This window comes from Conger conger, chromosome 1 (genome assembly GCF_963514075.1).
Source record: "Conger conger chromosome 1, fConCon1.1, whole genome shotgun sequence".
NCBI lineage: Eukaryota > Metazoa > Chordata > Actinopteri > Anguilliformes > Congridae > Conger > Conger conger.
In genome coordinates this window covers 63,829,755-63,852,411 of record NC_083760.1, presented here as the reverse complement: position 1 = coordinate 63,852,411, position 22,657 = coordinate 63,829,755, and the positions used below count along the sequence as shown (strand labels likewise).

The following is a 22,657-nucleotide window of genomic DNA, read 5'->3' as shown; positions in this document are numbered from 1 at the left end:
GACTGCCATGCGATAGGTGTCTTTCTTTGCAATTCATTTAAAGTAATATAATGCCCAGCATGCAACCGTGTCACTGGAGTGTGTTGGATTTTGAAATGACATCAATATAATGTTTCTTCACTCAGCACTGACATGAGATCATTGGCTTTTCTGTGGCTCTATTCTTGGTCTGTGACATTATATACTGTACGTATATACTGTATGAGGCTGTTCCTTGGCTATTCAGTGTGCTATTCTGGATGCAATGGTCCAGTACTGTATTGTACAGTACAGTATCTGATAGTGCTTCTGATTTGCCTTATTTTCTGTAGTGTTAGTGTTAAGAGGTTACGGGGCATTCATCATGAGATATATTACAGGGAATCTGACTGGTACTGTCTTTGCTTAACAGGAAATATTCGGTTCTGTAATTAACAGCATTTTAGCCTGGATGAATGTCATATTTTTCAACCGTTTGCCTATCTGGATTATGTGAATATTGCCTGCATTGTATTCCTGTACTTAATTTGCATTGCACATGTGAAGAAATCAAAATAGCAATTTATTTCAATACAGTCCCATATGGCTTTATCTACCTCTGTGATTTCCATATTTTGATGGAAAATGCCCTGCCTACATTGAGAAGAATTGTATTGCATAACCTTCTCATAGTTTATTTTTACAGTGATAATGCATACTTTTGAGGCCATTTGTTGCATATATTTTTTGGAAATAGGGATATTTGTTGAGAAAAATTGCCTTTGAAAATATGCTGTGATTTATTATCTTTCACTCTCTTGTTGCCAAAGAGGTATTCCAACTATAACAGTCCACCTCAGGATCACGAAAGTAAGAGAATTGGTTTCATTGTGCAAACACCAAGGTTGTTACCACATTTTTCTGTCCTAAATTGGCCCTTCTCTGACATTTTTGGAATGTCAATGAATACAATTAACAATTTACATCCATGTTGTAAAACATTTTCCAATCTAAATATAAATAGTAAGTCGAAAATGTGTGCAATATGTGTTTTTTAATGTTTCATCTGACATACGTGTTTACTTACACTTTTTGTATTGATCGACATACAGTATGTGTCACATGAATTTACCATGCCTTTAAGCAACCACATCATTTTATAAGTATTTGAATGGAAACCTGTAGGTTACAGTACAAAAGATTAACCATAGCTAAAGAAGGAACGACTCCTCAAAGAGATCTGTCAATACTGCCAGTGTAAAAGGATTTGAAGTAATAAAATGTTTGTTTTCATTTTGACTGAACTTCTGACGTCACATCAAATGTCTTCCACTTTTTTACATGAATATTTCACAGCATCATGAAAGTTTAACATCCCTGTAATGTCCCTTTATGAATGATTCATTGGCTGGCTCTTTATGGAAATCTGCTCCGGTTCTCTTCCTGACCCTACATCAGTCTTTTCTCTGGATCTTCAGTGCCACCAGTTCCTATCAGTGCCGTTAAAGATGAAGTCAAAACTGTTTTAGATATGTCCAACTTTCAGATGTGTACACACCTTGGTTTGTAGTTTGGGGCTAATCCCCAGTGTCCCACACAAGGCAGTAAATGAATGAAAAATGCCATGTACAAACCATAGAGGCCTTTCAGCGGCAATGATTGAAAAACAAAATAAGCACCCCTTTTATGTTGTTAATCCTTTCACTGTTGCTTTGCCTTCTTGGCTTTACTGTGGCATGCTGTACATAAATCTCACCAACAGTTACAGAGGCATTCCTGCTAAAGTGTTCATTATGTACTCCAACCAAGTGAGTTTCTGTACAGTGTTGTGAAAAAGTATTTGCCTCCTTCATTATTCCCTCCATTATTGCATATTCATCACACTGAATGTAACATTAGTCAAAGGGAACCTGAGTAAACACCAAAAACTTTTTTTGAATTATTGATTTATTGAATGAAAAAAGTCACCCTTGTGAAAAAGCAATTGCTCCCTTAATAACTGGTTGCGCCACCTTTAGCAGCAATAACTGCAACCAAACATTTTCATAATTTCATATCAGTCTTTTGCATTGCAGTAGAGGATTCTTTCCCACACTTCTTTGCAGAACTGCTTTAATTGAAACAAATCATTGGTTTTTCGGCATTAACTGTTTGTTTCGGGTCCTGCCACTGCACCTCTTTTGGGTTGAAATCAATCACTTTGACTCCAAAACTGTAATTTTGTTTCCTTTCAGCCATTCAGATGTGGACTTGCCTTTGTGCTTTGGATCATTGTCTTGCTGCATGACTCAATTACACTTCAGCTTCAGATAACCAGACATTCTCCTTAATAATTATTTGGTACAGAGCAGAATTCATGGTTCCTCACAGAATTCACCCCCACACCCTCACACCACCACCAAGTTTGACTGTTGGTATGATGTTCTTACTGCAGAGTGCTATATCTCCTTTTTTGCTTGTCCAAGTTATAGTGTCATTTAAAAAAGAAAATAATATTGATTGTATTGATTATAGTTGAATATTCTTTCCACTTTCAGTGTGCTGTGTGGGACTGGGACTCCAATGGGAAGCATGATTTCATTGGAGAATACCAAGCAACCTTTAAAGAGATGCGAGTGGCAATGGATGGACGACAGGTACATTTGTGTGTCTTTTTTGTGTGTATATTAGTCACAAAATGTAGCGGTTGCAGACATTATGTAATGTTTTAAAACTGTTCATCATATAAATAGTAAATATATGTTACATTAAGCCACATAATATAGCAATTAGACATTTACATTGATTTACTGTAAGTTTAGTTGTCAGGTTGCATCCTGATATTTTGTTCTCCTGACATTTTTGCTATGAATACATAAAGATATTGAAAAAAGCTGTGAAATAAGGCAGTAGCACACTAGAGCAGCTACAGAAACAGCTCCAGGTGTTCTGATGATGCAGCACCACCCTTATCATCAGCAGAGGCCATTCCCCTCCAAGTGTTTCGACCCCTAGCTAGGTACACTCTTGGGATGGGCCCAGACTGGTTCAAACAGACAGGAAGGCGACAGAAACTCAAATAACCTCACATTGCAACGGTGGTATACAGAAGAGCATCTCTAAACACATAGCACATCGGTCCTTGAAGTGGATGGGCTATAGTAGCAGAAGATGCTTATGTCAAAAACATCCAATCAATACCCAATAAAGTGGTCAATGAGTGTAAATACAAAATATTTTTGGACATTCCAGAATGCGACAACAAATCCTGTCTTAATATGAGGGTATGTTGTTGCATGGATTCCTATCACCAACATAAAGAATGTTTAGAAAGTTTTTCTAATGAGAACATTAGAAATCTAATGAATGTTTGATAAGCTTCATTAAATGGTTTGCTTCATCGCAGATCGAAGATGAAACAGAGAAAGGAAGTAGGCCACAGAAGTAGAACTTGATTTAGGTCACAGACAGATAAATTTAGTCTGGGAACATGGGAACATGGTAATTATATTTTATGTTTTTACTGTCATGAGTTCATTTTCCAAGGGAAAGTACACTGCACATATTTCCCCCTAGGTTTATGTCTGTTGCTTAACATGATTGTTCTTCTTGTGCAAACAATTAACTCTGATAATAATAAGAAGCCCTTGCTTGAGCTCGGTTAATATTTTTTTACATAAAAAAATATATAGTTTTATGTCAAAGCTTTCTTAACCCTTCACAGGGAAATAAACATCTCAAATGCTTTTTTTTTTAATGAATTGACAGTTAATTGACTTTCAACTTCCTCCAAAACAGAGGGACAGATTGGTGCTGGCCAACGTTTGCTGATAAATATATAGAGGGAACCAGTACAGTACTGCACATGTGTCCCAATACATTTTTGGAGGGTAGGCTGGCAGGTTTCTGTTCCAAAATGAGCTGATTCCCCTTTCAGTGACTGCTAGTTGTAGGGAGATATTTTAAATCTTTGGTATTAATTCTTCCTCCAAATGCAGTAGAACCTGTGAGTGCAGTCGGGTCTGTGAGCACAGTTGAGTTTGTGAGCGCATTAGAGTCTGTGAGCGCAGTAGATTGTGTGAGCACAGTAGAGTCTGTGAGCGCTGTAGAGTCTGTGAGCACAGTAGAGTCTGTGAGCGCTGTAGAGTCTGTGAGCACAGTAGGGTCTGTGAGCACTGTAGAGTCTGTGAGCACAGTAGGGTCTGTGAGCACAGTAGAATCTGTGAGCGCAGTGGAATCTGTGAGCACAGTGGGGTCTGTGAGCACAGTGGGGTCTGTGAGCGCAATAGAGTCTGTGAGCGCAGTGGGGTCTGTGAGCACAGTGGGGTCTGTGAGCGCAATAGAGTCTGTGAGCGCAGTGGGGTCTGTGAGCACAGTTGAGTCTGTGAGCACAGTGGGGTCTGTGAGCATATTAGAGTCTGTGAGCGCAGTAGAATCTGTGAGCACAATAGAGTCTGTGAGCGCAGTGGGGTCTGTGAGTGCTGTAGAGTCTGTGAGCACAGTTGAGTCTGTGAGCACAGTGGGGTCTGTGAGCATATTAGAGTCTGTGAGCGCAGTAGAATCTGTGAGCGCAATAGAGTCTGTGAGCACAGTAGAATCTGTGAGTGCAGTCGGGACTGTGAGCACAGTTGAGTCTGTGAGCACAGTAGGGTCTGTGAGCACCGTTGAGTCTGTGAGCACAGTTGAGTCTGTAAGCACAGTGGGGTCTGTGAGCACAGTAGGGTCTGTGAGCACAGTTGAGTCTGTGAGTGCAGCGGGGTCTGTGAGCACAGTGGGGTCTGTGAGCGCAGCGGGGTCTGTGAGCGCAGTAGAATCTGTGAGCGCAATAGAGTCTGTGAGCACAGTAGAATCTGTGAGTGCAGTCGGGACTGTGAGCACAGTTGAGTCTGTGAGCACAGTTGAGTCTGTGAGCACAGTGGGGTCTGTGAGCGCAGTAGAATCTGTGTGCACAGTAGAGCCTTGGTGAATCCATGTTTCTGAGATATATGCTGTAGGACATGGAGTCCAGTGATTGTTAGACTGACCCCCTGCTGTACAGTAATGGGAAATTAAGCTTACTGCAGCTTACTGTAACTCATGGTCATGGGGTTATGAGAGATAATGCTCTGCATTGCCTGCTGGGACTCCATGTTGTAGGATTATGGCGAATTAAGTATTTTGCAGTCTGCTATAACTCACAGCAGTGTATTAAAGGAACATTAAGATATACTGCTTGCTGTAACACACAATTGATGGACCAATGGCAAGTTGTTAATGAGACCATTTCAACAACAAGATAACTGAGAAAGGATTTCCATTTACCTGTGTGCTGTCAGGTCAATGTCACCAACTTACAACCTCACAACCTTTTTGTTTTACCTTTTTAACTGCTGTCTATATGCTTGAAAATATAGTGGTTAGGGTATTTGCTTCCAGAAGTTTGTCATTCTAAAGCCTAAGCAAGTCATAATATGGGTGTTTAAAAAATAGTTAAAGTCTCAGACAGGCTATCAAAAGGAAATTTTCAAGAGCCCACTGGCTTTTCTCTGGTTTTACAATGGTTTGTTGTGCAGAACAAATAAATGACAGTTGACCCCTTTGGTCTTTCAGTTGACAAAAACTGTTGTTTTTGCCATTGTATATATGCCTCACTGCTCTCCTTGGCATTAGACAGCCCATAGATTGCTTGGATTGTGATGGCACTGGCAGCCTATCCAGAATGTTTAAAGCCTCAGCCGTTACCCTATGAGTAGCTCAGGCTCAGATAGGACACCTCTCATGAGGTTTCATTAACATGAGGTGCAACCCCCAGGGATTTCTCATTCCCCTTGCTGATTAGTTGAACTGGTGCTACAGGTCAGTTGAAGGAAGGCGATTTTGAATATGCTCAAGAATTCAGGTATTGTTCAGCTGTAAATAAATGTCATAATTATTCTATAGAAGATTGCTATACGGGCCCTAGATTATGTTGCTATCTAGGACTACTTGCATAACTTCCGTTTTTTAGTAACATTGTCCCATTAGGGATGCTGAACCGCCAAACTAGCTTATAAGTCCATCTCGATCAGACATACTTGAGTTTGAGCCGTGATTGCAGCATTGGGAGAAAAGCTTGTTTTGCTGAAGTTTCTGCACAGTACATATTCATTGCAACCAGCAAACTTGCCTATTGTAGTTTAGATAAATATCTTATTGAGATTGCTCATGCAGCTTTTATGTTAAACACCACTAAATTAGCTCATTTCCAACAAATAGAGCATCTGATACACTTCCTGCCAGAGCAGAATCATTAATTATCATTTTCCTGCTTTGGAAGAATGTTCAAGAAAGCATGCAGTGCTAGGCGTATCATTTATTTTGATTGTTGTTGAGCTGAATGTGACCTAGTATCCAATTAGTATAGATTCATTGTTATATGTTCTTCTTCAACAATTTTCGGAATCCAGTGAAATGACTGATAATGGCTCCTTCGTTAAAGGAAAAAATGAGCCCTTAACATAATCCAGTAGCTCAGTTTTTGAGTTAACGCTTCACTTTTTTGAGTGCGCTGTACAACTTACTTTTTGTTGTGAAGAACATTTTGTTCTTGAGGTTGTTTGACTTTATTTTGCTCCAATGGGAAGTTGTTGTGCAGTCCCTCCATCATGTTAATTAAACTCTCACTGCTTTAAATGCACGGCTCTCTTTAGTTAGGAAGCTATTGACCTTTTTGTTTTGTTATCTCCTTTTGACGATAGGTGCAGTGGGAATGTATAAACCCCAAATACAAGATCAAGAAGAAGAATTACAAGAACTCTGGGATTGTAATTCTAAATCAGTGCAAGGTAAGGCATTAGCTAGTTCCCTGGTTGATGTGTATTTGTATATTTGTCTTGGGACGTGTTTTGTTGTGATTATTGTGATATTGCTTGAATTACTAATGTACCTACATTTTGCTAAAAGGGCAATCAGATGTTCTCTCACTGTAATGTTTGTCTATAGAAGATTCTAGATGGTGCTTATCTCACATCTCAGATCCCCTTTCAATTTGGTCCGGTATCAACAGATGCCAGCTTTTCTACAGTATATTAGGCTATGGTTCCCCTGATATCTTCTGTTAATGAGAGATATAACTAAATTATATGGTGAGCAGAACTGAGCCAGGTGTGCCGTTTGTTTCAGTTTCAGTCCATTCTGTGTGTGTTTGGCATACTTCTCTAGAGAGCCTCAAGCCCACCTGCCATTAGGGCTTTGTTTTTTGTTTTTTACTGCAAACATGAAATCAATATGGAACATGCCCCAGCAGCTGTCTTTGACATAGACAGAGATGGGCAACGAGGAGTCTCTAAACGGAGCACAGATGCCTGGAACATTAGTCCTCAGAACGGCTCCTAGGTAGAATATCCAGCTGAGGTGTTTGTTCTTGACTAATCTGTTGGTCCAGACTGAGTCCATGCTAATGCCAGCTGTGACCAGGAGCACAAAGGGTACACATAATTACTGACAACCTCCCCCAGGGAGAGACTGACTGAGTTGAGTCAGGTATTACCGCCCTTATTGCCTAATCGTGTCTGTTCATTGTGATCTGCCTACATCAGTCCTGTACAAAGTGAGTATAAGTTGTGATTGTAATTTTTTGTAGATCATCAAGATGCATTCTTTCTTGGATTACATCATGGGGGGATGCCAGATACAGTTTACAGTGAGTACACTACTCTGACCCAAAGGATTAGAGTCAACACTGTAGCCTTTTCATCGTAAGAGTTACAGCTTCTATTTTACAGTGCATTCTGAGAGGAAATTATGGCTTTTATGGCTTACCGATGTGCCAAGGAGCATTTCTCTCTCACTTATGCAAAATTAGCTGTCAACTAGCATGCCAAACTAAACTGATCATTCTATTCATAGTGCAGCAAGGTGCCCCCTGGTTGGGAATTGCCTTCTCACTACAGATGGTAGCCCACATAGCTGGCTATAGCAGTGAACAATTGGCTATAATTGGCATCTGACAGGGAGGGTTCTGGTTGAAGTTTCTGATTCAGAGCTTAGTAAACACATTGTTTCTGAAATGAATTGTTTCTGATCAGTAGTATTCCACTGTGAAATTATTGTCATGAAATGTGTGAAATAAGGGTGCTGTGATGTTTTTTTTTGTTTTTTTTTGCCTCTTTACAACCATACAGTGACAATGTTTTGACTAGAATGGAACCTGAGGGCTTACAGCCAGGTTGTCTGGACCACAGTGTCTGCAGATATTTGCTCCAACCATGCAGTACATCACCTGAGTTCACAAATGAGCTTACTTCCTGAACCAAGGAGATAAAATAATTATTTAAATGAGGTGATGTAGTGCATACAGTAGAAAATACCTGCAGACACTGCGGATGGCATGGCCTGGAGTTGAGTAGTGCTGGCTTAAAGCATTCACTCGTGAGGTGCACCACCCTTTAGGTTCTTATAATTGGACTGAAAACATGGGTCCTCTACTGGCATTTAAATTCAAATTCTTTGAATGAATCACTTCTTTTTTATATATATACATTTATTTTGACCATTTTCTTCCAATTTGGTAGCCAATTGTACCCTATCTCATCCAACAAGTGTTAGCTAGGGATACACCGCTTACGACCCCCGTCCCTCGGCGGCCCAGATGGATCTAGCGATCCTGAGAACAACATGCCTTCTGCAAGCCGTCTTGTCTCAAAGCCTGTGACCATGATTCCAAGGCGACCGAGGTGCTGTTGTACGCGCCGATCCTACTAGCCCCTGCTGAGTCCCTGCTGAGTCCCTCCCTCAGAGCGGCGGGCCAATTATGCCACTCCAAACTCGGCTTAGGCCGGACCGGGAATCGAACCCTGGTCCTTGGTGTGCAACTGTAACAAACTGATGCATCAAGGTCCATTCCTTTAGCTGTGCGCCACCGCGGCCCCCTCAAAATAAACTTCTAAAATTTTGCAGAGGAGCACGTGCAGCATTCAACAGTACAGATTCCTCTTTTAAAATGCCTATTTATTTGCAAGGGATTAAATTGAAAGCATTCCACTCTGTGAAATGGGTGCTTCAGTTATTTGTCAGTTATTTCTCCTGCCAAATATGACAAAAATACTGTCTGTTCTCTTGCAATGAATAGACATTCTTGAGGGATTAGTTATTTAGGAGACGCTACTTTCATGATTGATTTTATGGGCTCTGATTGTCCTTGAGCGGAACATTTCTGTGCCAAAATGTTGCTGTCTGCTTGCTTAAAGGAATAATTTGGTCTGCCACATTATATTTGATGTACATAAGACAGATAGTGCTTATCTCCCTCTCTAAATAGGGAAATGACTCATTAGTGTGATAACCATCACATATTGTAATCAGAGCTGAATGCCTTTATAGCATAGAGGAGAGAGAGTGAGCGCAGAGAGAGAGAGAGTGCAAGGAGAGAGAGAGTAAGAGAGAGAGAAGATTGCATAAATTATAGGTAATTGGCATCTAGTACCTCCATGATTGCCACTTGTATTTATAGGTAGCTATCGATTTCACGGCCTCTAATGGGGATCCAAGAAACAGCTGCTCATTGCACTATATCCACCCATACCAACCGAACGAGTACCTGAAGGCCCTGGTTGCCGTGGGTGAGATCTGTCAGGACTACGACAGGTGAGGCTTCGATGCAGCCAATCACATACTGGTATGAATATTTGTTCATTAATGTTAGCTTAATACCTGCATTGTAGAATGGTCTCATGTGGGTTGGTCTAATTATATTCTGAATTCCATCAATACCGTATGTTATAAAATTGCACCAGATGCTGAACCAAATTTATCTCACTTTTGGTATAAGCTACAAAGTAGCAGTGATGCTGATGGAAGTACATGTGAAAATGTAATTTCACATCTTTAACACTGGAATCAATAGTGGCCCATGGGATAAATATGGGGCCTTATCAATAAACTGTAGAATTATCCATTTCAGTGAATAAAAAATATGCTGGTTCATATTGCTGTACCAATTGCTTCTTAATATTTGTCATTGATAACAGTCATCTCAAATTAGAATGTCACAAATTGCCTCAGGTTAAATATTTTAGAAGTTGAGATGGATATTCAACACTTCTTGCATACTGTATTATACAGCAGCTCGCAAAGCTCATACATGCAGATGTATATGAAATGAGCAGCACATGCTATTGAGATCTGTGTGTTTTGCTATTTTCCATTAACTGTGTGGAGCAGGAGAGAAACGACCTTCAGTGGGAAATAGCTTGAGCTATTCACAGACTGGCATTGATCTGTAACCCATATCTGGGTCAGATTTGTTGAAGGACCATCATCCTAGAATAAATGAACTGTGCCTGATCAGATTTCGTACTTACTGCAATGTTAGTTCCATATTTGTAAAAAAAAAAGTGTCATTATTGCGTCTTCTGATCAAAAATAATTGCTTGTAATTGTGTGGATACATTTGTCACCCTTTTCTGCACTGTGTTTTGGGGGTCAACCCTACGATACAAGCGGCTGTGGAGAGAGCGCTGTAGTTGAAGCGTGTGCAGTCACCAAAGAGCCAGTGACTTCTTAACGTACACACTGCGTAACACGTAACACGCAGTGTGCTACAGGACAGATGGAGAGGTTCTCCTGACAGCAGCTGGTAACATGTAGTTGTCTGGGGAGTCTCTAGGGGGTGCTTATGCAGCATTAATTCAAGCAACCCTGGTCCTTCCCTTGCAGGGTGAAGTCCAGTGAGTCACTACAACACAGGGCTCTCCGTCCTAATGAACAAATCATAACAAGCTCTTTTAAAGACGGAGCCTTCACCTGTACCGCTGTTTATTCAATTTTATATCACATTTGAAAACAAAATATACGCCTAATGCAGATTAGGTCCATGGAAGTATATATTTGTCTACAGTATGTAAAACTTGCCTCACAGACTTATTTAATTCACCCAGTCCTTCCTATTGAACCAACTTTTCTTCTTGATAGAATCAGAAATGCCTGTGAACTGTCAAATGGCAAACTTGTCACATTAACTTAAACTGTTCTCCACCAGTCTTATTGATAATTCTAATCATGTTTTTGTGTTTTTCTCTTTCAATTCAGCGATAAAATGTTCCCTGCCTTTGGCTTTGGAGCTCGGATACCTCCAGATTTCAAGGTAAAGGCTTTATGAATCACAAACCCTTGTGGTGATGATGGCATGTTTTAATACGATTGAAGTGTGATTCACCAGATTTCAAGGTCCAGTAAAAGAGCTAGGAATAAGATATCCTTGTGATGGTGTGATGTTTACTTCACAAGGTTTCCCTGACAACAAGCAAAGTTTGCACAGATAACATCAGCTAATGCCTGATGGATACTTATGAGTGTTGATCAAAACTGATATAATTTTCCACAGAATTATATACATTTATCAGATTAACAGTGTACAGATTTAATCCTACCTCTAACCAACTTTCTTTTTAGTCAAATTTTTTTGCATTCTTACACAACCTTTCCCTTGACGCACTGCTGAATTTATGTAACCAATAAAAGCTGCCTTAAGTTTATTGTGGCGAGGCTGAGTAGAAGTCCAAGTCTATTGAAATAATTGTATCTATATAAAAGCCAAGTGTCTACTTAGCTCCAGGTAATTATATAAATTCACAGTGTTGTATTCTCAGCCTCTGCTGCTGGTAATCAGCCCTCTATGTACAAGGAAAATGAGTCACAACAGAATGCTAAAATATTGTCATTGTTTTCCACTGGGCCAATATCTCATCCAGACTTGTTGAGCCTCAACTGCCAATGTAGAGTGCAGGGATAAGGGCTTAAAATATGATCTGTGTTTACCTATTCCAGGATAACTACTGGTCACTGTTTGTGTCTTCCAGGTCTCCCATGATTTTGCTGTGAATTTCAATGAAGATAACCCTGAGTGTGCAGGTGCATGTTTCTTTTGTTTGTTCATTTTGTGGTGGATCGTAAACACATGTCAGAAAAACAACTCTCATTACCAGCTTATTTTATTCACTGATACATATGTTACATTGCTGTGAATTGAATATGTTAGCTTGTCATTGAGCTGCAGTACCCTCCAAAAGTATTGGAACACCAAGGCCAATTCCTTTGTTTTGCTACCATCCTGAATTGCATTGTCAATAAAGATTAGTGAGCCCACTCCAGAAGCAGCCATGCAAGCCTAAGCCATGACACTTCTGCCACCATGCTTCACAGATGAGCTCGTATGTTTTGGATCATGAGCAGATACCTTCTTTCCCCACAATTTGGGCTTTTCATCACTTGGGTAGAGGTTAATCTTGGCCTCATCAGTCCATAAAACTTTGTTCCAGAAGTTTTGTTTGTTATTTCTGTACTTTTTTGCAAATTGTAATCTCGCCTACGGATTTTTACTACAGATGAGTTTGCATCTTGTGGTATATAGCCTCTATAATGCTGCTCTCTAAGTCTTCTTCGAGCGGTTGATTGAGATACCTTCACCCCTGCCCTATGGAGATTATTTGTGATCTCACTGACTGATGTTTTGGGGTTTTTTTTCACAGCTCCCACCATGTTTTTGTCATCAATTGCTGTTGCTTTCCTTGGTCAACCTGTTTGATGTCTGTTGCTCAGTACGCCAGCAGTTTCTTTCTTTTTCAGGACATTCCAAGTTGTTTTACAAGTAATCCCCAATGTTTGTGCTATCGATTTCCCCTATTTGCTAAGCTTCAAAATGCCTTGCTTTTCTTCCAAAGACTGCTCTCTGGTTATCTTTTCTAACACAAATGCAGTCTTCACAGGCAAAGCCCATCTGGGCAACAAGAAACACCTGGCTGTCACATGTTCCAATACTTTTGCTCACCTAAAAATTGGGTGATCATTTTCTATTTTCTATCTAGATAAAAATACCAGGAATTAAAAGTTGAAATTCGGATCTGAAATTCATGTACATCTTTTTACCTCAAACTCAATTGTCTTCAGTGTATAACAAGATTTTTTGGAGGGGACTGTACATTAGATAAAAAGATCTTACGTTCTTTAGCATTGCAGAATTCTTTTTACAACCTCACCTAATCATACTGTACTTTAACCCTATCTTAAGTGGCTGCTGACTGTGGATGCATTTACAGTATAACGCAATGAATTATAATTTCTGCCATGCTTTCCTGCATGTAGCTCACATTGGCATGAGCTCACCTGACGGGCTCATTTCCTCTCTCACTACGCATCACTTTCGGTGTTATAGGCTACTTTATATTCCCTTGAATCAGCTCATTATATCCTTTAGCTGGTCAATGACTTAAATGAACCACAGGTTCTGAGAACAACCCCAAAACCAGTAGATACTGCAGCCCTCCAGGACTGGAGTTTGACACTTGTATACCTTTATGAATCTTTCCCTACTTAGTTTGCCTCAACTCGTCCAGCCATATTTTTCTTACTGCGTGTCACCATCTTGTGTGCACTTTCTAGTCCTGCCACTCTTACAGCTCAAATAGAATTCATTTATCATTGACTTTACATCACCCGTCACATGCTTGAGAGCGTATTGACAGTACGGGTGTTCACCCAGTTATCTCCCAAACCCTGTACTCCTCCACAGAATGGCGTAGCACCAATCTGTCGGTGTGAAGGGAAGTGCTACATCACACATGCACTTAGGTATCAGCTGCTGTTTGAATCCATTGGGAGACTGCCAAGTTCTTCCAGAGCAGCGTTGCCTTGATTGATGGGACATCAATATTTTCTTGCACAGCTGTACATCTTGAATGCACTGGAGGATGATTGTACTTTTACACAAAAGGGGCCATGCCATTATGCATCAAACACTAACAGAAGACAGCTCCATGAACGAAAATGAGCAGCGGTATTTGAAAATGGTGTGTTATAAGAGAACCCATGTATGGCAGATGATGCAAGTGGGCCTACTGTAATTCTTCTCACCACTGGATCAGTCATCTACTGCATAGCTTGCGTGCTCAACTGTTCTAAACAGCAAGACTTGAAATGTAAAATGTCTGAAGGTGAGTGTCACTAAGTCACGGCACTCGGGATCAATATGTTTAAACTTGGATTAGGCTCCACAATGGCAGAGATGGGGCATTAAAGATTGATGTAGCTGTAAAATATACAGGTCATTGTAATGGAGAGATATTTGCAAGAGTTTAGTGAGCAGGCGGATATTTATCAGGGTCACTCCTAATGAGGCCCATTGTGGGGTAAGGAGGATCAAATTAATTCTGTTAAGTTCACTCTGGGACTCGCTCATCTCCAAAATATTTTCAGAATTGTGTGAAAAGGTTTGGAGTCTAATGTCAGTCTCACAATAATGTCAGCTCACAGCCTCCTGTTCGTAATTCTTCCAGGAAAATAAGCACTGATAAATTTAGTCCCTCAGTTGTACATTTATGTACACATGTAATGAGACAGGCCTATCAAGATCCCTGTCAAAATGATACAATAAATGCAAAAATATTTCAGGTAGTGTATTGCTCAGTTTCTGTGGCCCATTTTTAAGGTGCTGAAAATTGGCTGCAATAAAGAGGTGTGATATAAAATTTGAATCTAATACAAACGCCCCAGAATTGAATGTATGTCATACATTTGATGTAATATAAATGTTAATCATGATCCACTGAGAAATTGAGTATTTTTGCGACTTTGGATTCTGTCTTGATACATTTTAACACTTTAAACTCATGGTCTCTGAGAATAATTTTGTTTTTTTTGCCACTCTCTTGCCATTAGGAGAAGTATAAGTTCACATAAGGAATCAAATCATCAAGTTCATCTTTAACAGAATGTAACATAGATGCTGTCCAGTCCAATGGTCATCAGCAGACTGCCTGGTATGAGTGAGACTCAAGGGCCTAATATTAGAATGGATAAATATAAATATAATATTAATAATATAATCATTGACTGATGGATTGTCCTCGATTAAAACAAAGGTTCACTATGTTTGGTAAAGGCAGTGCTAAACTTAATTAAACATCTTCTTTTCTGTTTCTTATACTTTTACGCTGGGGTGGTTTACATTTTTATGTACATACAGTATGTAACTAGAAAAACAACAGTATGTTAAAAAACCTAGAAATTGCCAGTTGGTCTTTCGAGTGACTTTGGTTTATTTTGGTGGGTTTAGGGGGCAAGTGGAACCATTGGAACAGAGTAGCTTCCAGAAAAGGATGTTTGTAGCATGAATGGATTCCATGGCAACCCCTGCTGACATGCTGTGTCAGTGGTCTGGTATCCCTATCAGCTTCTCCCCAGCTGTATCAGCTGAGCCTGCTCACAGGAGATGGCCTTTAGGGCTCAGAGCCGAACCCCCCAAAAGGCAGTCCTCACCCTCTAATACAGGACATTTTCTGAGATCTTTTTCTTTAGAAGGTGCTTTTCTCCTGTTAGCCAAATCCACTTATTACAGGAGAGCATTTGTATTTGTTCAATTGAGCTGAATCCTGGTTTCCTGCCAGTGTTGTGTAAACCCTGTTGGATCATTGTGCAGCCCCTCTGTCAGTTTTTATTGAGGTTAAAGTGTTTCATTTCTGACAGCACTGTCCACACACTGAACTGTACATACACACATCTTTCTATCTCTCCCTCTCCATCTCTCTCTACATATATGTCTCCCCCTCTCTATATATCTATCTTTCTCTTTCTCTCTCCCTCTCCATCTCTCTCCTTCTCTTTCTCTCAGGTATTGGTGGAAATGTCGGAAATGTTTTGTAACAGCGTTATGAGCTGTGGGGATGTGTCCTACAGGCAACATACCTGCATCAATCTTCTTTTATTGAGTTTTGTCCTGACACACAAAACTAAATGAATACCAGTTGGGGATTCTTGCCAAAAGGACAACCTCCAAATGAAGTGCTCATTAGAATAATATGTCCATGGAGGTATTTGCTGTGTGCTTTGTGGCTTGGGCTATGGCTGTCATGTGATGTTTATTTCAGCACTCCACAGCCTTTTGAGGCTGGGTTAAGTGTAGGCTGTAGGGGGTGGAGTCTGTGTAGAGCATCCAGGGGAGAGTCTCCTTTTCTATTCAGTTTTTACTGAATTCTTTTTGCTGTAAAATTCACATTCTTGACTGATTAAAATCACTTGGTCCTAATGGTTGAAAGTCATTTGTTAAAAATGAAATTATTTTGAGAAAAACTAAAAGATGTGTTTATTTGATCAAGAGACAGGCTAGCTGTAGCAAAAGCAAGTGTAGACTGGGGTTTGAGAACCCCTGATTTAGAGTGTGGTCCATCATTAGTCTATGTTTAAGTGAAAGCTTTTGTATCTATGTAGGCATCCAGGGCGTGGTGGAGGCATATCAGAACTGCCTTCCCAAGATCCAGCTGTACGGCCCCACCAACATCGCCCCCATCATCCAGAAAGTGGCCAACTCCGCCTCTGAGGAGATGCACACCAAGGAGGCCATGGTGAGGCAGCTGTCACTCCCCACTGTCCTCCAATCACGCGCTGCTACACCGTCTCACTTCCTGTTCACAAACATATGAGCTAAATCACTGCAATGAATGTATTCATTTAAGAGATGCTCAAATTTGGCATTCAGTAAGGCTCAATAAGAGCTTCAGATACGTGTTAGGCGTTTGTTCCAATTTGGCCAGTTCGCACAATAAGCATTGTTTCATGTGTTATTTTAAGCTTCTTTTCAGCAAAGCTATTTTGTATGTCCCTGCTCCCTCTCTCTCCTCCTCTCTCACACACGTACACGCACGCCCAGCAATACTTCATCCTGCTGATCCTGACGGACGGGGTCATTACTGACATGGCAGACACGCGAGAGGCCATCGTCCACGCCTCCCACCTGCCCATGTCCGTCATCATTGTGGGCGTGGGCAACGCCGACTTCAGCGACATGCAGATGCTGGACGGGGACGATGGCATCCTCCGCTCGCCCAAGGGGGAGCCCGTCCTGAGGGACATCGTGCAGTTTGTTCCCTTCCGCAACTTCAAGCATGTGAGTACGCCTGGGTCGCTGCCTCCTGGGTCCTCCTGCTATCCATGCTGAGCACATTACATTACAATTAATTCAGCTGCCACCAAAGCGACGCTTCATTAGACTAAACAGGAGACAATCCCCCTGGAGCAGTGTGGGGCCCAACTGGCACTTGAACCGCTAACCTTCCAGGTCCCAGTCATATACCATAGCCACCAGGCTACAGACTCCATACATTTGTCTGAGATAGGTGACACTGCAACTTAGGGAAACTGCGTACTAATTGGAATTACTCTAAAATACATCATTACAAACAGCTATTTTCAATGGCATAGTCAACCAAACCAAAGATGTACCCATATACAGCTTAAACCTGGTTCCATGCTTTATCATGGATATAGCGTACCCGACTGGAACTGAAACAGCTAAACTGAAACACACAATTACTTCCCTCCAACATCCTTTCATGGGTGACATTTCCTTTTTAAATAACTTTCATTTCTTGCCCAAGCAGTGGGACTTTCTCCGCAACCAGTAAGTGGCTTGAGGCTCAGGGAGCAGTGGCCAGCTGCATAATGAAAGCATTATTATTCGCCGCTTGAAGCCCAGAGCTCGTTGGTGGTTTATTCATGGCTAAGTGCCCTTTTTCCATTCATTTCTCCCCAATGAGGTCTAATACCTCTCAACCTAAATGTACGCTAATTATTGCTTCACCTCTGTGTCTGGGAGGAAAAACTAAAAGGCTTCAGAACAATGTGACAGGACTAGTTTTGCGGCTGTAGGTATGGAGATGAGAGATCGGATGGTGGATAAATGGAAAGAACAGCGCATACTGTCCCTGTGACTGTATGGAGTAAATAGGGCATGATGAGAAATAACTGACACTAAAACACCAAAACATTAATACCTTTCTTCTTCATCCTCAGGCTCCTCTGCTCTTAAGTGGATTTAAAACTAGCCTCACCTTCATTCTGCATTCTCATGTAACCAATGAGGAAAGCCTTTCTCTGCTTAAACTGAGTTTTTCAGGAACCAGAAAAATAGATCCTGGTCCAGCCAGGAATTCACTCCTATTGTATTGTCTCTTAGAGCTAGCATGTAAGATGATTTTTAATGTTGACACTTAACAACAGTGTCAGTGCCAAGAAAAACAGTTATATGTCCATTTTTGTCCAATATTTTTGTTTTTATACACATTGGAAGTTCTCATCCAGCTCGATGATCTATACCTGTCTCAGAACTGAAAATCTAATAAAGCTGCCCCAAACCCCATGTGAATAAAACAACATTTTTTTTCTGGTCAATAAAAAATAAACAGTTTCCTTTCTGCTTTTTCTCGAAGTACAGTTTTTTAGATTGTTGTGCAAAACTGACTAAAGACAATGGAATGTTTTCAGTTTTCCTAATTAACAAATTGCTAGGTCCGCTACAAATATGAATAACTGAAAAACATAACATTTTTCATCACAAACAAAAATATATTTTTACACATTTAAACATCTGAATTACTTATAATTTGAGGAACTATTATGATTTTCTTCCGTGAATACACACCAAAACACAGATTTGACTCGCTGCTTCTTGCATCGTTGTATGCAAATAGCCTGTCTCTTGAGTGCATTTTTTTCCGCAGATCAAATTTGTCTTCTGTGGATGTGGAGAGGCAGAGCTCGGAAGGTTGCCAAAATGCTCCATTTAAAAATTCTGGGGGAAAAGAGGAAAATTACGGAGAGAAGAGGAGACACATCATTAGCGTTTGCGCGGGGACAAGGCTTTTTTTCTCGTCACTGGAGCGCAGCCTCCTCTTTAAGCTGCCAGAGATTGTCATTCCTCGCAGCGCTCTGTGATTCTCCAGCTGGAGAGAAGTTCTGCATTAATGTGCGCTGGGCAGACGGGACCCCCACAGCTGCACTCTGTATTTAAATAGCATCTTTGAGAGACGGAGAGAGAGAGAGAGAGAGAGAGAGAGAGAGAGAGCGCTGGCTGGCGACTCGTGACTAATGTCAAAATTTAATTTGGGTCCCTTCAGGCTCTCTGGACTCTTTCTGTGTACCTTCTCCCCTCATATTTAAACACTTTATACTTTCCCCCAAATTACATTCCAAATGATCGACAAACTGCATCCAGAATTATTGTCCTCATGGCTTGTAATTGTGTCAAACTTTGACCCTCGTTGCTGCTAACAGACTGTGCACTGATTCTGACATATCAGACGGGCAGCAGTTCTGTTTGCTCTGGAGATTTTACTGTTGGGCAGCAGTGTCATCTTGATCTGATCTCTGACTGCTGCTTAAGTCAACTAAAGGGGCTTAATATGAACCACAGGTGTCTGTTGTGTTGCACAATGGACCGACAGCAGCTGTTTCAGATACAATCCATTAAGCAGAAATAAAACAGCACTGTGGTCACAAGTAGCAGTGAGACTATATCTGTGTGATCATTGGCCAATAATACAATGAGGGACAGCTTCAGCTGCCAATGACCATGTAGGCATCTATTGACCACCTACTGTGTAAGCTTAGTTTTTTCCTGCCAGACCTAATAGCTTCAGTCTAACCCCTCTGGAAATGTGCTTTAATCTTCTTACAGAGGCTTACAGGATGCAATGATCCTCCACAGGTCCTATGTGCATGTTTCACTGAATCCAGTCCCTCTGTGACTGGTCCGAAACACCACTTATCTCTCAACACTCTCAACACGATTCAACACTTGCTTGCCCGAGATCGTTCCGATTTTTGCATTGGATTGGGTAATATGTAAGAAGACCCCAGCCCAGGATATGATCTGTCACAGCATCGTTTTACAGGAAGGAGCAGCTACTGTACATCTGGCAGACATGTAAAACCCAGGATCGATCCCACTTGCATGTGAGGATGTAATCCTTTCCTCGGACTGTAATTTGAGCGGCGGTGGAGCAGGGTTAGTGTTGCAGGGAGGGCAGATTACTCTCTCCAGCTCCCTCTGACAGGAGCCATCCCTCCTCCTCCAGGCCTCTCGTTCCTCAGCCTCTCTAACCCGGAACGAGAAATCCATGCGCGGGATCAATCAATGTTTAACCGAAGGGTCCCGCTGGGAATTGTGTATGACAGGGACTTCCGCACATAATAGCAGAGTGGGAGCTTTCTCCAAGGCTCAAGTTCCAACGCTCGTCACAACGCAGATGAAATCCCTCTCCCGTCTCGATAAGTCCTCACTCAAGCCCCTCTCCCCTACCCCCTACTCTGAAATAACCAACAAGGTGTGAGTAGGATGAGCTCAAGGTTGAGAGACGCAGGTTGTAACAGTCGCGTTTTCAGCTGTGCTCATCTGATGGGCTGGCCTCATTAAGCCTCTGACTAGGGAACGCTGAAGCAAGCCATGTTAATACCTACCTATCGTTTGGCAGAACAAATTTCATTCTTTGACCGTCATTTAATTTGAGACAGATCACGGCATTAGGCCGTGTGTGATTTGACTTGGCCACGGGTGATTTGAAATACATTGACAGATTGACCACTAGTAGGCTTTCAATCATAAATGGCTTTCAGGTAAAAGGATAGATTATATGCGTTCTCATGGGGAGTCGTGATAAATTCATATCATGCACTATTCAAGCCTTCATCTGACATTGTCAGTGCCCTGACTTGGTCAGAATGGGGCTCAGAGCCCATATAATAATAATATACCAGCTGCGCTACGACACTGAGATATTCGGTGGTTTTATGTGCAATGAATATATGCCATTAGCTTCACTGGTTTCAGGAAAAGACATTTGGATTTTTCATAACTGGCAGTGAATGTTTTTCATTTGAATTTTATTTCAGTATTAAGATTTCTTGCAGAGACAGAAGCTGTTCCTTGCACAATGCAGAGCATTTCATCCCCCCACCCAAGTCTTTTCTGAATAGCCTCAGGTATTGCTCTAAGGGAGACGTTTCTCATACGGGTGTTGCTTTCCTCCCGCAGGCATCTCCTGCAGCCCTGGCCAAAAGTGTTCTAGCTGAGGTTCCCAACCAGGTGGTGGACTACTACAACAGCAAGGGGATTAAGCCCAAGGACCTCAGTGACTACGAGTGCTCCAGGACATTTGGCCCATAACTTCTCAGCACACTTTCCAGATATCTTTACAGAGATAGCACGTTTCAGCAATTTTTCAACTAATATTTAATATTGCATGTGCAGTCGTCCAGGCTTGCATTTGTTATGCAGTGGTAATCGTTGAAGACGTTTGTATGCCAAATTAAAAACTTAAAAGAACCAAACTGACTACTTTGAATAAGAGCATGTCAACTTGGAATCAGTTGAAGAAATATATGAGACGTCTGTGTTTGTTTTTATACAAGTTTGTTGAGATTTTGCTAAATTTCGTAATATTCTTATATTGTAAAAGTTTTTGGATCCTTGAGAATTAATAGCTATATGTATTAGACATCTGCTCGAAGTGGACTTTTTGCAGATATGGCAGATGCATGAATTTTGCATGTCAATAATAAAGAAGACATTTTTTCATTGGTTATGTTCTTCTAATTCAATATGTTTTGTGTTGCATTTATTTATTTACCTGCTTAGCATAGGGAACTTCAAAAGCTCACATAATTAGATTTACATTTAAATTAATATTTACATTACAGACATTGTACTGCACCTTGCTCAATACAGTCATGCCTCACATGGAAACTGAGCCTGCAAACTTTACTTTGAGGCCACATTTCTCCTCTCTTTCAGCAGTTTTATTAAAAGTTTCTTGAAAACAAAAGTTATTTAATGAGGCTGAGGAGTGAGTTTCTTCAACTTGATTGCACTGGGATTTCATAGTACCCAGTAATGACAGCTGTACATGGAGACACAACAGCAGTTTTCTAAATGCCATTGGAAAGAATGAAAGTAAGTGCTCTCACAAGTTTATCCAGACACATAATTGCAAGACTACATTGCAAACAAATCAAAATATCAGCTTGCATATTGCCAGTATTATTACTACAATCCGGTTACGATGACTAACCCACTGAAAGTGTAGTGAATGCAGCATTAGCTTTCACCACTTTCATATGACAATGCATATTTATGCCCCAAGAAAATTTTTTTCTAATAGAGAATCAAGAATGCAATGTTCCGTTCTCGTCTATGTGAAGATGAAGCATGACAAAGGTACCAGACTGTGATTCACATTTTCCTAGCCTAAGATCAGAGCCTTGGCAGTGGTTGCTGTGAACAGCTTATCCGAGATCCTTTCTCGCACCATATCAGCATTTGAAAACCTGCTCATTGATGAATCTCTCAAGCATATTATCTCGGAGCTGCTTTTCTGCTCACGATTCCCACTGCAACAAGGATTTCAGAGGCTTCCAGAGAATCGGTTTCACATGATGTTTCAGTTCTCTGGGTTTCAGCTGCGAGTGTCAGCTCAGCGGGCAGCTTTCTGTGTCACAGACCCGAGGATGAGAGTCATAGCCAGCCCCTTCGCTTCTGAAATGCAGGCATCGAGACCTTGGACAGCAACATGCTGCGCTGCATCGTATTCATATTCACATGCCATTTCATTATTTTTTTCATAGAAAATGGAGTGCCCTTGCGGCGCTGGAACCATTGTACTCACAAATGGGTCAAGTCTGACACAAGTGGGTTAAGTGCAACACGTACACGTGGCATACAATTGAATGCACAGAACAGTGGGAGATGTGGGGAAATTGGCCTTGACTCTGTTTCACATGGAAGATGTGGGCCTGTGGTTTATTTCCAGAGAGATGCAAGCACCTACCTCTGCAGGTCAGGAAGGAGCTCTTTGAAGTCCGGTGCAATGCTGGCTTTAACCAAGCTATATAGTCATGCGTGATTAACAGCACATCGCAAGAGGAGATCTACAGCAGG

General features: G+C 41.1%; 1 protein-coding gene across 2 annotated transcripts in view; it reads left to right on the top strand.

Moving 5' to 3' along the window:
• The window catches only part of cpne4a (copine IVa), a 71,289-nt gene extending 49,991 nt beyond the window's left edge, over positions 1-21,298 (top strand). For both annotated transcript variants that reach the window (XM_061233988.1, XM_061233981.1), the window contains exons 8-16: positions 2,496-2,594; positions 6,654-6,740; positions 7,538-7,597; positions 9,407-9,540; positions 10,984-11,038; positions 11,754-11,805; positions 16,156-16,289; positions 16,595-16,831; positions 20,756-21,298. In XM_061233988.1, the coding sequence (XP_061089972.1) occupies positions 2,496-2,594; positions 6,654-6,740; positions 7,538-7,597; positions 9,407-9,540; positions 10,984-11,038; positions 11,754-11,805; positions 16,156-16,289; positions 16,595-16,831; positions 20,756-20,887 (990 nt within the window). In that variant the 3' untranslated portion in view covers positions 20,888-21,298. The remainder of the gene's footprint in view (positions 1-2,495; positions 2,595-6,653; positions 6,741-7,537; positions 7,598-9,406; positions 9,541-10,983; positions 11,039-11,753; positions 11,806-16,155; positions 16,290-16,594; positions 16,832-20,755) is intronic.
• Positions 21,299-22,657: the final 1,359 nt, after the last annotated feature.